This window comes from Myotis yumanensis, unplaced genomic scaffold, assembly GCF_028538775.1.
Source record: "Myotis yumanensis isolate MYYU_CA2020_CCGP unplaced genomic scaffold, mMyoYum1.0.hap1 SCAF_6, whole genome shotgun sequence".
Classification (NCBI taxonomy): Eukaryota; Metazoa; Chordata; class Mammalia; order Chiroptera; family Vespertilionidae; genus Myotis; species Myotis yumanensis.
The window spans coordinates 7995817-8009657 of record NW_027223757.1 but is presented as its reverse complement, the minus strand read 5'-3'; the positions used below and the strand labels follow the sequence as shown (position 1 = coordinate 8009657).

The window sequence follows — 13841 nt, the reverse complement described above, 5'->3', positions numbered from 1 at the left end:
GTATGTATACTGTGATTCTATTTTTGTTAAAATATTATATGTGCCTATAAATACATAGAGAAATGTTTGGATATCACACTATCACATTAAATGATTTTCCAGAATACATTCTCTGTAGAAGGTCGAACAGAGATAATTTCTTTTTTTCAAATTTTGTTTTTAATTATTACAATAAGCATATGTCATGTGAGCAGTATGAAAATATGTGAATGTTATTTAAACTATTGAAAGGCTAAAAAATCTAACCATGGTGAATAATTAGAACTTTTACAGATTTGCCCTGTGTGATGTAAACAGTAATTTATATAATAAAGTCTAAAAGTCAAAATTAGTTTTCATCAGATTGAATAGAACAGTGGATTCAAGATCTAGATGCACACATGATGAGATGGGTACGAAATGTCTTCCATCCTTAAATTACTAAAACAATGTTTCCCAATACCAATATCTTTCCTCAATTTTAACTTATCAGTGTTACATTTCCAGCACTTAATATTGCCTTTTCTGTCATAGTCAACATACAAATCAGAGAAGTCTTTCCCTCTGATCACCTCCAAAATCGGTGATATCTATTCTTTACTCAATAGAAATAGGCATTGCAATTTAACTTTTTGGAAACAGCATGCTTAAATATCTGAGTTACTGTCATTGAGTGCATATCAATACTTAAAGAAAAGCCAATACTTACATCATTCTCTAGCCCATCAGTGCCTGTATTGTGGACGTCAGGATAGTGTTTCAGAAACTGGGCTACATAGGTCATAATAGACTTCTCATCTGGTTTATCCACATCAACATCTGGAAAAACCAAAAAGAAATTAATTTATGTTAATTAGATTATAATGATATAAGCTTTGAAATCTAGCCAATCTACCAAAAGCACTATACTAAAGGCAGAAGAAAAATATAATTGACATTTAGAAATATTTTTGGGGGACAAATGTAGTCTGAATCATACATGGTAGAAATTGTATAATTCATAAGGATGACATTTTAAGAGCTTTTAGAAAAGTAGCACTTGTTTCATTGAAATCTCAACATTAATTGATCAAAACCCTGAGATACTATTTGGCTATTCAGGCATTCTTCTAATTAATAAAATACACAAAATAGGTAAGTTTCAGAATTGCGGTGAGTGGGTAGCATTTAAAACACAGACGGGGCACTTAATAACAAGTGACTATCTAGCTTGCATAACTACATCTGGCCAAATATAGACATCCCCCCCCCAAATATAGAGCCACGATATCAAAGTGTCATTTGGAGCGATAGAGCTATAGTGTGTTACCAATTATAGCAGTAAATATTTTTCAAGATGAAAATCAATACAGGGAGATATTATTTATATTTGTGCTGTTCTCAAATTCTCTGTCCTATCAGAGAGGCATGAAAATCATGTGTAATTTCTGTGTGTAAAACATACAAGTCTACTGAGTTGGGCAAACGCTATTGAATGTACCTTCAGGATCTAGTAACCTGGGGATCCCCAGCTCCGTTTCAGCAATGGTGAAAGCCTCCTCCAGGTTTTCTCGGTTGGACCTTCCTTTCACCCTCTCCAAGTCCACTAGCTCTGGCCGAATAGCATGGATGACTGAATGAAAGGCAACCCCACTCCTCCAACTCCGCCCAAAGTCTTTGATTTCTATTCCAGTCTGCCTTCATGAGATTAAAAAAATAGAAAGATGTCACAGTCTGAATAGATAATATTCATTTTTTTCTCAAGGCCTCGTGCAGAATCCAATGCTCTTAAGCAATAAATGATACGGGGCCTCATGCAAAATCCAATTCTCTTAAACAATAAATGATATGGGGCTAGCTATGTTAGTTAACTGGTTTTGAGAAAAATTAAGCAAAACAATATTTTAGAGGGTAAGAAGTTAAGATGCAGAAATTCTAGTGCCATACTTAAAGATTTTTATATTAGATTTTTCAGTGATAGAGATACTCAATTGAAAGCACATTTTAAAGAAAACTAGTTTAGATTAAAATGTCTAGCAAAATAATGGTCAAATTATAAAAACATATATAAAAATAACATTTTAAATAATAATGATAAGCAGATTGTGTTGTACATGCACAGGTTATAATAGACATAATATAATAGACATTAGATGAAGTAACATCACTCAGTTCTCTTTTTTTACCCTATATTCTCAAAATTTCCATGAACTGAAGCAAAAAACATATCTGATAAACTGATTAGCATCAAAAGTTCATAAATGCCCTTAATTTTTATCTCAGTAAACTTAAGATTTACTTTAAATTATGTTTTAGCAATGTACATTCAGCTTTCATAAAATACATTGTCCTAAAAATAGCATCATAAGATATAATCACTGGCTTTCTCACAAATATTTAAAAAACAATTTTGTAAGACTTCAGTATTTGTCAAGTAGTCTTGAATCCTGTCCTAGTTCTCTTAGAGTTTCTGTCTTTGGTAGAACATTTATAATTTCTTCAGCTGACATACTGGCCAATATCCACCAAGATTGGGCAGAATGTTCTGTTATTTATTCATTTATACATTCGCCTCTGGATCCATCTTACTTTTCTATCTATATTTTCCCTTTGCCCACATTTCCTCACTTAAAAACTACATAATTTAGTAACACTAATTATATCTTCTCTATGTTTGTTTTTGTCTTTCCTTATTTTGGCTTTTCAAACACTTTAAAAATAGAACTCCCTGTGTTTAGGGCCTCAATATTTTATAATGATAAGTGCTTGTTTACAACTATTTTCCGGAAGTGAAGAATAAGATTCAGATTAGATTTAGGCACCCAAAACAAAACAGAAAGTGAGTTCATTTTACATGTCATTTAGGAAAATCATACAAAAGCACAGCTTCTATGTGAACAGATCTTGCCATAAAATATTGCTATGCTCAATTGAAAGCTCTACTGAAATTGCTACAAAAAGATACTTTTTCAAAGTAGTATTTTTCTACCCAGCATTATCACATAAATGTACACACATGTAAATTCACTATACCTAGAAGGAAACAAAACTAGAAGCAAATTATTCAGCCATAAAGCTGAAGTTGACAAAGAAATCCACATTCCAGCTAGAAGATGAAACCAAAGCCTAAAATGAATAAATAAAATTGCTAGAAACTTTCAGGAAATAATAACGTAATATTTCAAAATGTGAACCTTAGTTCACATTATTACTAAAGGGAATCCAATAGTCTTACAATGAGATAACCAAGTTTAAATCTTAAATTTACTTGTGTAAAGGTTATTTAAGAGGAGCAAAAGTCCAAAGCAATGACTTTAATAGAATTATCCCGCATGCTACTAATCAAAGTGTAGGGATTAAATGACTTAATCAGACCTAGTGACATAAATGAAGAAGGAACTGGTTTTATTACAGCATTTTCCTAGAGTATTAGTATTTAAATTTTAGCTCAAGGAAAGAATGACACGAGACCTGAAGCAAAGCCATTCACTCAAATGCCTTTTCAAATTTTGCAGTCATGGGAAGATGCACGCGGTATGCATTGGTAATTCTCGTTCTTCAAGGGTTTCAAATGCAACCCAACGCCCGGGACTTACTTGGCTGCTGTGTACTGAACCCACTTTAACAAAGCCTTCTTGGCGTTTCCTTGGATCTTGGTGGCCACCTTCCGCTTGCTGGGGGGGCTGGCGGCCTCGGAGCTGACCGTGCTGTCCACGGAGGACGTGCTGCTGGACAGGGCCTGCAGCTGCGGCAGGTTGCTGGTCAGCTCCTCGATCTATGTGGGCGGCAAAGGTGGGCGAAGATTTAGGAATTATCTTTGTTCTTATTTCCTTGGATGTTTTACTTTTCCAACTAAAAATGCTTTATCTTGCCCTAACCAGTTTGGCTCAGTGGATAGAGCGTTGGGCTGCGGACTCAAGGGCCCCAGGTTCAATTCTGGTCAAGGGCATGTACCTTGGTTGCGGGCACATACCCAGTAGGGAGTGTGCAGGAGGCAGCTGATCCATGTTTCTCTCTCATCTATGTTTTTAACTCTCTATCCCTCTCTTTTCCCTCTCCCTTCTTCTCTGTAAAAAAATCAATAAAATATATTTTTTAAAAATGCTTTATCTTAACTCCCTTAACACTGTTGACAAAAGGTAAGTTTTTAAAGGGCAGGATGGATGGATGTTCTACTCCTTCAACTTCTTGCTGTATTTAGAACTACATTTCTGTGTCTTATACACAGTAATAAACACTCTAATCCATGTGAATTAATAAATAAAACCTAATAGTTATCCAAACTCATGGAATGTATAACACCAAAAGGGAAGCCTAATGTGAACTGCAGATTTTGAATGATAATGATGTGTCAATATAGGCTCATTAATTCTGAAAAAAATATGGCTCTGGTCAGGATGTTGATTATGGGGTGGCAATGCATGTGTGGGTGTAGGGTTATAGAGGAAATCTCTGTACCTTAGGCTCAATTTTGCTGTAAACATAAAGCTGCTCTAAAAAATGAAAGCTAGACTGGCCAGTGTGGTTCAGTGGTTGAGCATTGACCTATGAACCAGGAGGTCACAGTTTGATTCCCTGTTAGGGCCCATGCCTGGGATGTGGGCTCGATTTTCAGTATGGGGCATGCAGGAGGCAGCAAATCAATGATTTTCTCTTATCATTGATGTTTCTATCTCTCTCTCCTTCTCCCTTCCTCTCAGAAATCAATAAAAAATATATTGTAAGAAATGAAGGCTAGAACTGTTATTCTGGATGGGATGGCAGGTTAATTTCTCTCCTTAATGTCTAACAGGAGCATAGACCTGCTTCCTTTCAGACAAAGAAAAATGTTCTGAACTTGCTATAGCAATATTTCATCTTCACTGCGTCCTGCCCACTTTCCAGATTGGGTACTTATGCCAGAATTCTTCAAGGAGGTACATGTACAACTGCTTTAGAGAGAAGAGGAGGAAATTCTGCTACCAAAAACCTATGTATGCGTGAAGGTCAGATTTCTACCAGCTTGAGAATCAACCTCAAAAGTAAGACAAATGACAGCATTATTAAAATGCCCACCATTACTTCCCTCCATGACCTTATATCAACTAATAAGGGAGCTCTGGCACAATACCTGGAAGTAGAGAATAATGGTCCACACCAGTCCCAGAACTATTGAGGGTCGGCCGTCGGCAATATCAGTGGAGTTAATGTTGACTAATTTGATCTGTTTAAAAAGAAACACTGTGCTAGCAATGCACTAGAGATTATAACCCATTTCATTATGCAATGATGCGCACTTTATTAGATATCAATAAGACTTGGTCATGCCTGTGTAGTGATACACACGAGTAAGTAGGGTGAGCCATAATAAAAGCAACAAACACATGGTTTCAGTGGGAATTTCAGGAGCATTCATTAGGTGCACACAATAAAATTAACCACAAAATGAAATTAAAAACTTCAAATTGAAAAATATGACATCATGCAAGGGATTACCAACAAAATACCAGACAGAAAAAAAAAGAAAAGGTTATTCATTACATTCAAAACTTGACTGGGACTTAAAAGAAACTGTGATGAATAATTTAAGAAGATGCACTTACTTTGAAGTTTGTTACCAAATAGCATGAAACTTAGGTTCTCTTTTACCTATAAAAGTCAGGAGTTAAAAATTCTAAAATTTGTACTAACCGGTGATCCTCTGTACATGGACTGACATGAAAGGCAAAGGGAGAAGATGATATATACAAAAAATAATCTTTGAAAACCAGCATTATTTGTTCAAAGGGAATAAAAATGTAGGAAGTAAATTTAGAGCATTATTTGAAGAATACATTTTAAAGACAAATGAAAGCCAAGAAGTAGTCAAGTAGAAAGAAACTGATATTGTTTAGTTCCCTATTGGGGGCATTGATAATTATAAACCATTCAAGACACATGTCAAAAAAGTTATTTCCTCAGTTCTAGCAAAATGAATTTTATCTCAGTCAATCACCATAGAATACAACTAGAACTACTTATCCTTTTCATAATCTCTAAACAAAGACCAAAATTAATAATAAAGTACTTCTTAAACTTCTAGCTCAATAATTCTCAGCCACAATTTCATTAGCTGTTTTATTAGTTGCATCACGGTTTCTGTTTGAATGATATTAGAAGAAACCTAGTGCTCATTCATAGGAGAGTGGTTAAATAAACTCTGGTACATCCAGACCATGGAATACTATGCAGCTGTGAAGATGAATGAGGAAGCTGTCCACAAGCTGACTTGGATGGTTTCCAGGATATACTGTTAAATTTAAAAAGCAAAGTGTGAGAGTGCATCAATAGCACACTCCCCTCATGTCAAAAAGAAGGTGGTATATGAAGACACATCTGCTCATCTGTGCAAAAGAAATACAAGCATGATAAATGAGAAGCTAGAGAGACTAGTTACCTAGACATGTGAAAGGAAATGCAAGGGAAAGAATGATAATGGAGAAGTAAGGATGAGGAAGGCACTTCTCTAAGTATAACTTTTGCTCTTACTAATAGAATCATAGTAATGATCTCATTCCACCTCCATCCCCCACCCCCAAATTAGTCAACTAGAATGTGTCTGTTGGGGGGAGGTTCTGAAAAATGGAATATAACTCTATTTCAATGAGTAACACTAAAAGGGACAGGAAGAACAGAAGCAACCTAAGTAAATTTAGAAGCAGTCTTTGGGCTGGATATTGTAATGATAAGGACCAAACGAACTGCACGCAAATACTGTTCTCCAGTTAGTCAATCTGTTTCTCACAAGGACATGGGCCAGCAATTCTGAAACTATTTTATGTGCATAATAGGGTTGAAAAATAAGTGAGTATATTGTAGATTACAGCCAGATTCTCATTGTAAGAGAAAGCAGAAACAAACACGCATGGAAAACTAGAATAAACCTGTGGTGCTGAGTTGAAATATCAGTTTGAAATAATGGTTTATACACATATATATACAGAAGTATCCGTTTAAAATAATGATTTATACACATGTATATGGGAGAAGTGAGTGAGCGCGTGAGAGGGATATCCCCAGGTTGGTACACATATTTTCTAGATCTGTCTGTTGGGGACCCTGGGAGCGGTGAAACCTCAGTAGCAATGAGCACACCTAGCACTCAAATCTGGGTTTCTAAATGCCATTTGCTAATTAAAGGGCCCAAGCTGCCTTAGAGAAGGACTGGGGCAGGAAAATACAAGATATGCAGGAGCCAGACTAAAGACGCTTAATGGCCAAAATTTGAACAAACTAATAAATTAAAACTATAGAATAAAATAAATATCCACGAGTTTGTGCTAAAATAAGTAACAGAATAATTAATTGGAGGAAAAAAGATAATAATTTCTTACATTAAAGATGAGGGAAATATAAAATCACCATTAGGCAAACAGCACAGAAATAATTACTGAAGATAATCAATGCTAAAATTAGTGAGCAAAGTTTAAGAATAAACAGAATATTAGCCTGAGGTCAATGACCTCCCTTAAGTTCTTTCTCAGTTATAATATAAAGAGAAAATAATAATTTTACCATAAAAGAAACACAGCAAATGTCCTTACCATTGATCAGGATTAACATGACCAGCAATGAGACTTATCAGTATCCTATATCCACTAATATGATATGCAGACAAGAATATATCACCTCCTTGGAATTCTTGCAAAATATGCATCACTTCAATATAATCATAAAATTGAGAAGCATTTTTCAAGATAACGGACTCCCCATTTATCAAAAGTGTCAAAGTTATAAAAGACTAGGAAAGAATGAACAAGTGCCATAGAGTGGAAGGGACAAATGGTCAAATGCAAGGTGTGTGCTTCGTTGTATCCTGAAGAGAAATAAGACATTGGAGGAAAACAGATGAAATCAGACTAATGTCTATGCTTTTAGTTCATAGTATCAGACCAACTTGAAGTTCCGTATTTTGATAACTGTACTCTGTAATGTACTATGTATAAGTTGTTAGCATTAGAGAGAGGTGCATGAAGCGTAGACATGAAATCGTTGTACCCCTTTTTGCCACTTTTCTGTAAATCTAAAATTATTTTTATAATAATACTGCATGTGTGTGTAGATCACATGCAGAGTTTTCACTCTGCAGCCAATATTGAAAACATCTGTATGCCCACACCCTCACGTGTTTTGGTTTTGTCTCTCTTACCCTCCTTCCTTCAAGGAACTTCAGCGCGGTGCCAATGTTAGCCACAGCGTGGATCCGCTTCATACGGCGTCCTTGTTCACACGGCTATGAAAGGAGAACAGGAATAGATCAAAATGCACACATTCAGGAGTTGGCTCAATAAAAGATAAAGAAAGACTTATAAGATCTATTTAAGTGTATTTAAACACTCTTGGAGAATATTCAAGAACAACCAGCATTACTTAATTTCTATAAAGATGGGCGGGTATATGAAGGGGCATTATCCACACAGCACCTTAAAAGTTTACTGATATACACAATAAAGGCCTTTCAGGTTTCTGTATGTCTTAGACTGGAAATTCACAAAATTCCTATGCTGTCTACTAACACTGCCATCCTATAAAGTAGGAAATCTATATATATAAAAGCCTAAGTGACCAGCTGATAAGCCAGTAACTGTGATGCCCAATGACCACCAGGGGGCAGATGCTTAACACACAGGCATGGAGACATGGAACAAACTGATGAATCTCAGAGGGAAGTGGGGAGGGGGAAGGGCAGGGATAGATTAACCAAAGATCTTATATACATACTAGAGGCCTGGTGCACAGATCTGTGCACCAGTGGGGTCCTTCGGCCTGGCCTGTGGGGATTGGGCCAAAACCAGTTCTCCAACATTCCCCGAGAGCTCCCGGATTTCGAGAGGGCACATGCCAGGCCAAGGGACTCAATTGTGCATGATTCTGTGCACTGGGCCTCTACTATTTATATGAAAAGTAGCCTTTATGTGAGGGCCTGGGGTATACAGGAAGTCTCTGTATTTTTCTTGTAAATTTGTTGTAAACCTGAAACTACTCTAAAAAAAATTAAGCCTTTGAAAAGGTACTCTTGGTAACTCACCATTTTTTTTTTCCAGTTATACTGACATGAAAGGTTATTGACAATGTTATAACATTTCTAGATTTAGATGATCAAAATATACAGGCCAAGGTTAAAATGTAGGATTGTGAGAATGAAAATATTATCTACACAAATGTACGTTCTGATTACTTATGTCTGAGTTACTAAAATTATCATGTGCTTTCTATGTACCACAATGCTAATTTTAAAACTCAAAATAATTTAAATAATGGAGATAGGATTAGCCTCCTTTACATTGATAGGAACCAAGTGGATAATTGAGGCGCAGTAATGTCGCCATTATCGCATAGCGGGTAAACTGGTTTCCTTTTCGTGACACAAGACCCTAACTAATCCCCCATTGCAGCTCAAACCGAGTACCTTTTACTTCCCAATTATAGTGTACTAGGCAGACAATTGTATGATACTCTAAACAAGTATTTAAATAGAAAATTTACTTTTTACATTTTTGACTTTTATTTATTCTTTACTTTGGAACCTCTGTTATACATGACATAGTCCTACCATTGATCCACACATGGCCCATTTATTTCCTTGTTTGTTTGTTTGTTTGTTTTTAATCCTCACCTGAGGATATTTTTCCTTTGATCTTTTAGAGAGAGTGGAAGAGGGAGGGAAAGACAGAGAGAAACATTGAAGTGAGAGAAACACATCAATTTGTTGCCTCCTGCGTGTGTCCTGACCAGGGCCCGGCCAGGGAGAACCTGCAAGCAAGGCACGTGCCCTTTGGTCTGCAGGCCCACACTCTATCCACTGAGCCAAACTGGCTAGAGCTAGTTATTTATTTAATTAGTTATTTTTTTATAATGTAAAAAGCACCTACAAACCTGCCAACTGAACAAAGCCAGGATCCAGAAATTATGTATGAAAGCCAATAACGCCATCATTCAGTTCATTCATCTATCTGCCTTCCTACATCTATGGCAACCAACACACTAAATCTAGTCCAATGCCTTTCTTTTATATAAGTTCATTTCATGTATATGCATTATTAAAAATAATATTTTTTTAGTTATTACATTTATATATAGGTTGTCACTGCATTCATCTTTTGAGACTTATTTTTCCACATAATATTTTATTCCTAAGGTTCATTGAAGTCATTGCCTGTCACTGTATTTCATTCATTTTGACAGCTATATTATGTGCCATGTAACTCCTCTCCTTTTGAAGTGACTCTGGGTTATTTTCAGGTTATGTCTGTTTTGACCTATGCTAATGTCAGAATTATATTGGCACTTAGAATAGTATACTTCTTAAATACATCCATTTGAATTGTAATAAGGTTTCCTTCAACCTTCTAGGAAACAGCATAATTCAGGAGGATATATACACATGACCAGCTATATGTGGCAATCAAGGGAGTATGTATTTCAGTTCAATGCCTCTTACACACTAACACTTATCCAGCGTATGCAGTTCATGCATACATCTGTATCTTCCAAACTGGCTGTTCATGTGTCTTGTACGATTTCCCCAAAGCAGAGCCTGAGGAAAGGACTTGTCTGCCTGTAGTTTATTGGGGAGATGATCCCAGGAAGCAAGAGTGAGGGTTCGTGAAAAGTGAAACAAGGAAGTGGGAAAAGCTAACGAAGGGTGTGCTCTGGAGGGTCCCACTGTGGGCAACTGGGCTCAGTTCCCCTGGGGGGTCCCACCGGGTGCTCTATGAGATCTGTAAAATCGGCCTCAGAACCATTCCTCCTGCAAGTGCCGGGCGGGAGCATTTATTCATGGACTCCCACTGCCATTGGTTGAGGGTCCTCGGGGACCGTTAACTCTCCTATACTTGAGGGCTGCCTGGTGCAATCTGTGGCTCTGATAAGCCCGGAGGGCAGAATCCCAGAGATATGCTACCAGTGCTTGAGGTCAGATGCTGGTGGGGACCTGGGTGACGCCCCCATTGCGTGGCTGAAATCAGACGTGAGCAGAGATGGCATCCGGGCCACGGGAAGCATCTGCTAGGAATCAAACTAGAAAATGACTTACACAACATTACTATCAGTTTGTATGTTTCAATAAACAACCTCTTCCAAAAGCTATTTTGAGGACTCTCTTCACAACATTAACTAGAAATTTTATGTTCAGGCAAAAGCAATTAAAAAAAACCACTAAGTTACCCAAGAAATAATGATTGTGTAGCACCTGTCAAGATGCAATAGATACAGAAAAGATAAGTACTCCCAATTTTGAACCCTTTGTATACAACATGATGAAGACCATTTCCTGAGCTCCTTTCTCTAATCATGGTAAATAGCATTTATAATAGCTTATGTTTGCAAACTACTTACTTCTCTATCCCTCTGAAATAAAAATAAATATAATCCAGAAAAAAAATATTTTATGATTTGAGTATAGTAGGAAAAACGTAGCGCTCACTGTCAGTGTTGTTTTTCACTCTGCCGCTTTTGCTGTGTCTGAAAGCAAATGATTCAGAACGTGCTGTTCCTGTGACAAAGCGCTGGTGTTGGAGGGTGGCCACAAGCTTATGAAAAATTGCCGCGTTGATTTCAGCTCACTTTTCAACAAAGGGCTATATAAACACACCGGAATGGACCAACACTCCTTTCCACATGGCCAGCTAACACTCGCTAGCAAGTGAGGTAGATGTCCCTGTGCAACCAAGCTGCCTGGGTACCACACGGTGCAAGAGTTAACCATGATTGACTGACTACTGAGGAGGTCTCTGCTCTTAGTTCTAAGGTTGCTGCTACTGTATACACTATTTTAAACCTACTAAAGGTATGAAGGAACAAGAAAGGGGATGTATTCCTTGCTCCCAGAAGTGACCAATAGACTAGTGTTTCCTGCATCTTACTGACTACAAGAAAGAAAAACTTTATCTTATGTGGGCAGAGTCCCTTCCACTTCCAACCCCACCGCCGCCAATTCCAGATGGGAAGAATTCGATGAGTCTGGTCACAGGAAAAATTCTTACCAGTTTCTGCCCAGACAGGACTTCCAGGAGAGCAAGCAGCTTAACACCATCTTTCATGTCTTCAAAAAGATCTTCTACCACCAGTGCGGGTTTCCGCTGTAAAGTTAAAAAAAAGAATAAATGCAAAAACTGCCTGTCTCTTTCTGTCAGACCTTTGCTACTCATCGTGGTGAAATTTGTAGGAAGATTTCTAAAATACCTAAATGATTTACCTTGGATATGATTGGCAATTACCTTTGATAGCTGTAAGGAGAAAAACAATCCTTTGGAGACAAACTTAACATTCAAAAACTTCGGGAGACTTGATGCTGGGGCTTTCACACGCATACAAGCATCTTTCGAGAAAGGGATTTCGTCCAGGATGGGCGGTGTGGAATAAGGGAAGGGAAAGAGGGCACTTTCAGTGCAAAAGATGGGAGACATTACAGCAGGGCCTAAAGGGGGAGCAGGAGGTGCCACAGCTAAACTGGACCATCTTCCCACTTCACTAAGCGAGCATACTGGTACTTCTGGGTTTGAACCAGGTGCAGACCTCCAGAGGACACTCTCTCTAGGTGAACTCCCAGCTCAGTGACCTGCAGTGGGAGCCCTGTTAGCACAGGCAAGGGCACAGCTTTCACCTCTGGCTGGTCAGCTGGCTGTGTTCTGTTTCACAGCCTGGCAAACCTTCTCTCACCGTGTGGCTTTGAACTCAGAGGATCCTAAGTGCAAGAGTACTGACTAACCAGGGCAAAAGCATCAGCCCCACTGGAAAAAGAAATCAACGCCCACTTACAATTCTTATTGACAATAGGTCTTATTGTTTATGAAGATCATTAAAATACGTAATATGCTGGGGTTCATCGACCTTGAATTAAGGTCTGTCTTGGCTCAGAAGAAAGTAAAGAAGTGATGATGCTCATCAGATTTCTCATAGAATCATGTTTTTTTTCTATGTATCACCTGGGTTCAATCTCTATAGTTTTCTGATTCTGAGTCATGTTAAAGGTCCGCTGCTGGATTCCTGACTTTCAATTTTCTCTCTTTAAAAGAAGAGATTTTTATGTAGCCAAGTGTTTTATTGAAATGTGACTTTTTTCGCTACCCACTGACATGAAGCATTTACATTTCTCTTATGACTGCAGGAATTATTGTCTGAATGGTGCAATTCCAATTTTAAACACATTTCTCTCTCTTTATAAATTGAAGGGCTGAATACATTTTGTTCTCATGCTGTGAAATACATGTTCAAAAATAACAGTTTTCATTGGTAATCATTCTCTTTTAAATTCCACTGTTGACACTGCTTATTATTTATGTAGCAAAAATGTAATAGTGACTTTATATTCTAAGCATATAAATAAAATTATTCAGGATAAAATGAGCCATTGCAATGAAAACTATTCCATGTAATAAGAATCAAAATTATTGCGTGAGCTATACATAATCATTAGAAATATGGCCTACTTATCATTGCAAATGTCCATTTGCATCTTAAAATTTAAAAACAGTTGAAAATGAGGAAAAAGTCTATACATATGTAATATATTCAGTGAACAAATAAATAAAGTTTTTCACAGATTGTGTTAACCTGAAAATATATAAAGAAAATTGAAGTGGAGAATTTTCATGAAATAATAAATATGCCAAGACATTTGATCCCCAAAAGCAATAAATTGCATCCACACGTCCATTTTGCCTTAAACATACGCAGGCCTCTGCCACTCTGCAGGACATTTTCTCTGGACCTCATTCCTGCCTGTCCTGCTTCTCCTCTACCGTGCTCACTGCTTCCTTCCCTGCCAGCTGCTCCTGCCCAGCTCCTGGGAGCGGCCCTCTCACCAGCAGTGACCACTGAGCAGTTCCGTAGCCCACTGGCCTTTCTGGTTTCAGCTTTGCTGG

General features: G+C 37.5%; 1 protein-coding gene across 2 annotated transcripts in view; it reads right to left on the bottom strand.

The window, feature by feature from the left end:
* SYNE1 (spectrin repeat containing nuclear envelope protein 1) overlaps positions 1–13841 on the bottom strand; it is a 384525-nt gene that overhangs the window by 287735 nt on the left and 82949 nt on the right. The window contains exons 4-10 of one of the 2 annotated variants that reach the window (XM_070417448.1): positions 11961–12056; positions 8126–8209; positions 5629–5649; positions 5069–5161; positions 3555–3733; positions 1460–1656; positions 689–798 (exon numbers count right to left, since the gene is read on the bottom strand). In XM_070417448.1, the coding sequence (XP_070273549.1) occupies positions 689–798; positions 1460–1656; positions 3555–3733; positions 5069–5161; positions 5629–5649; positions 8126–8209; positions 11961–12056 (780 nt within the window). The remainder of the gene's footprint in view (positions 1–688; positions 799–1459; positions 1657–3554; positions 3734–5068; positions 5162–5628; positions 5650–8125; positions 8210–11960; positions 12057–13841) is intronic. The other variant, XM_070417449.1, reaches the window with a different exon arrangement.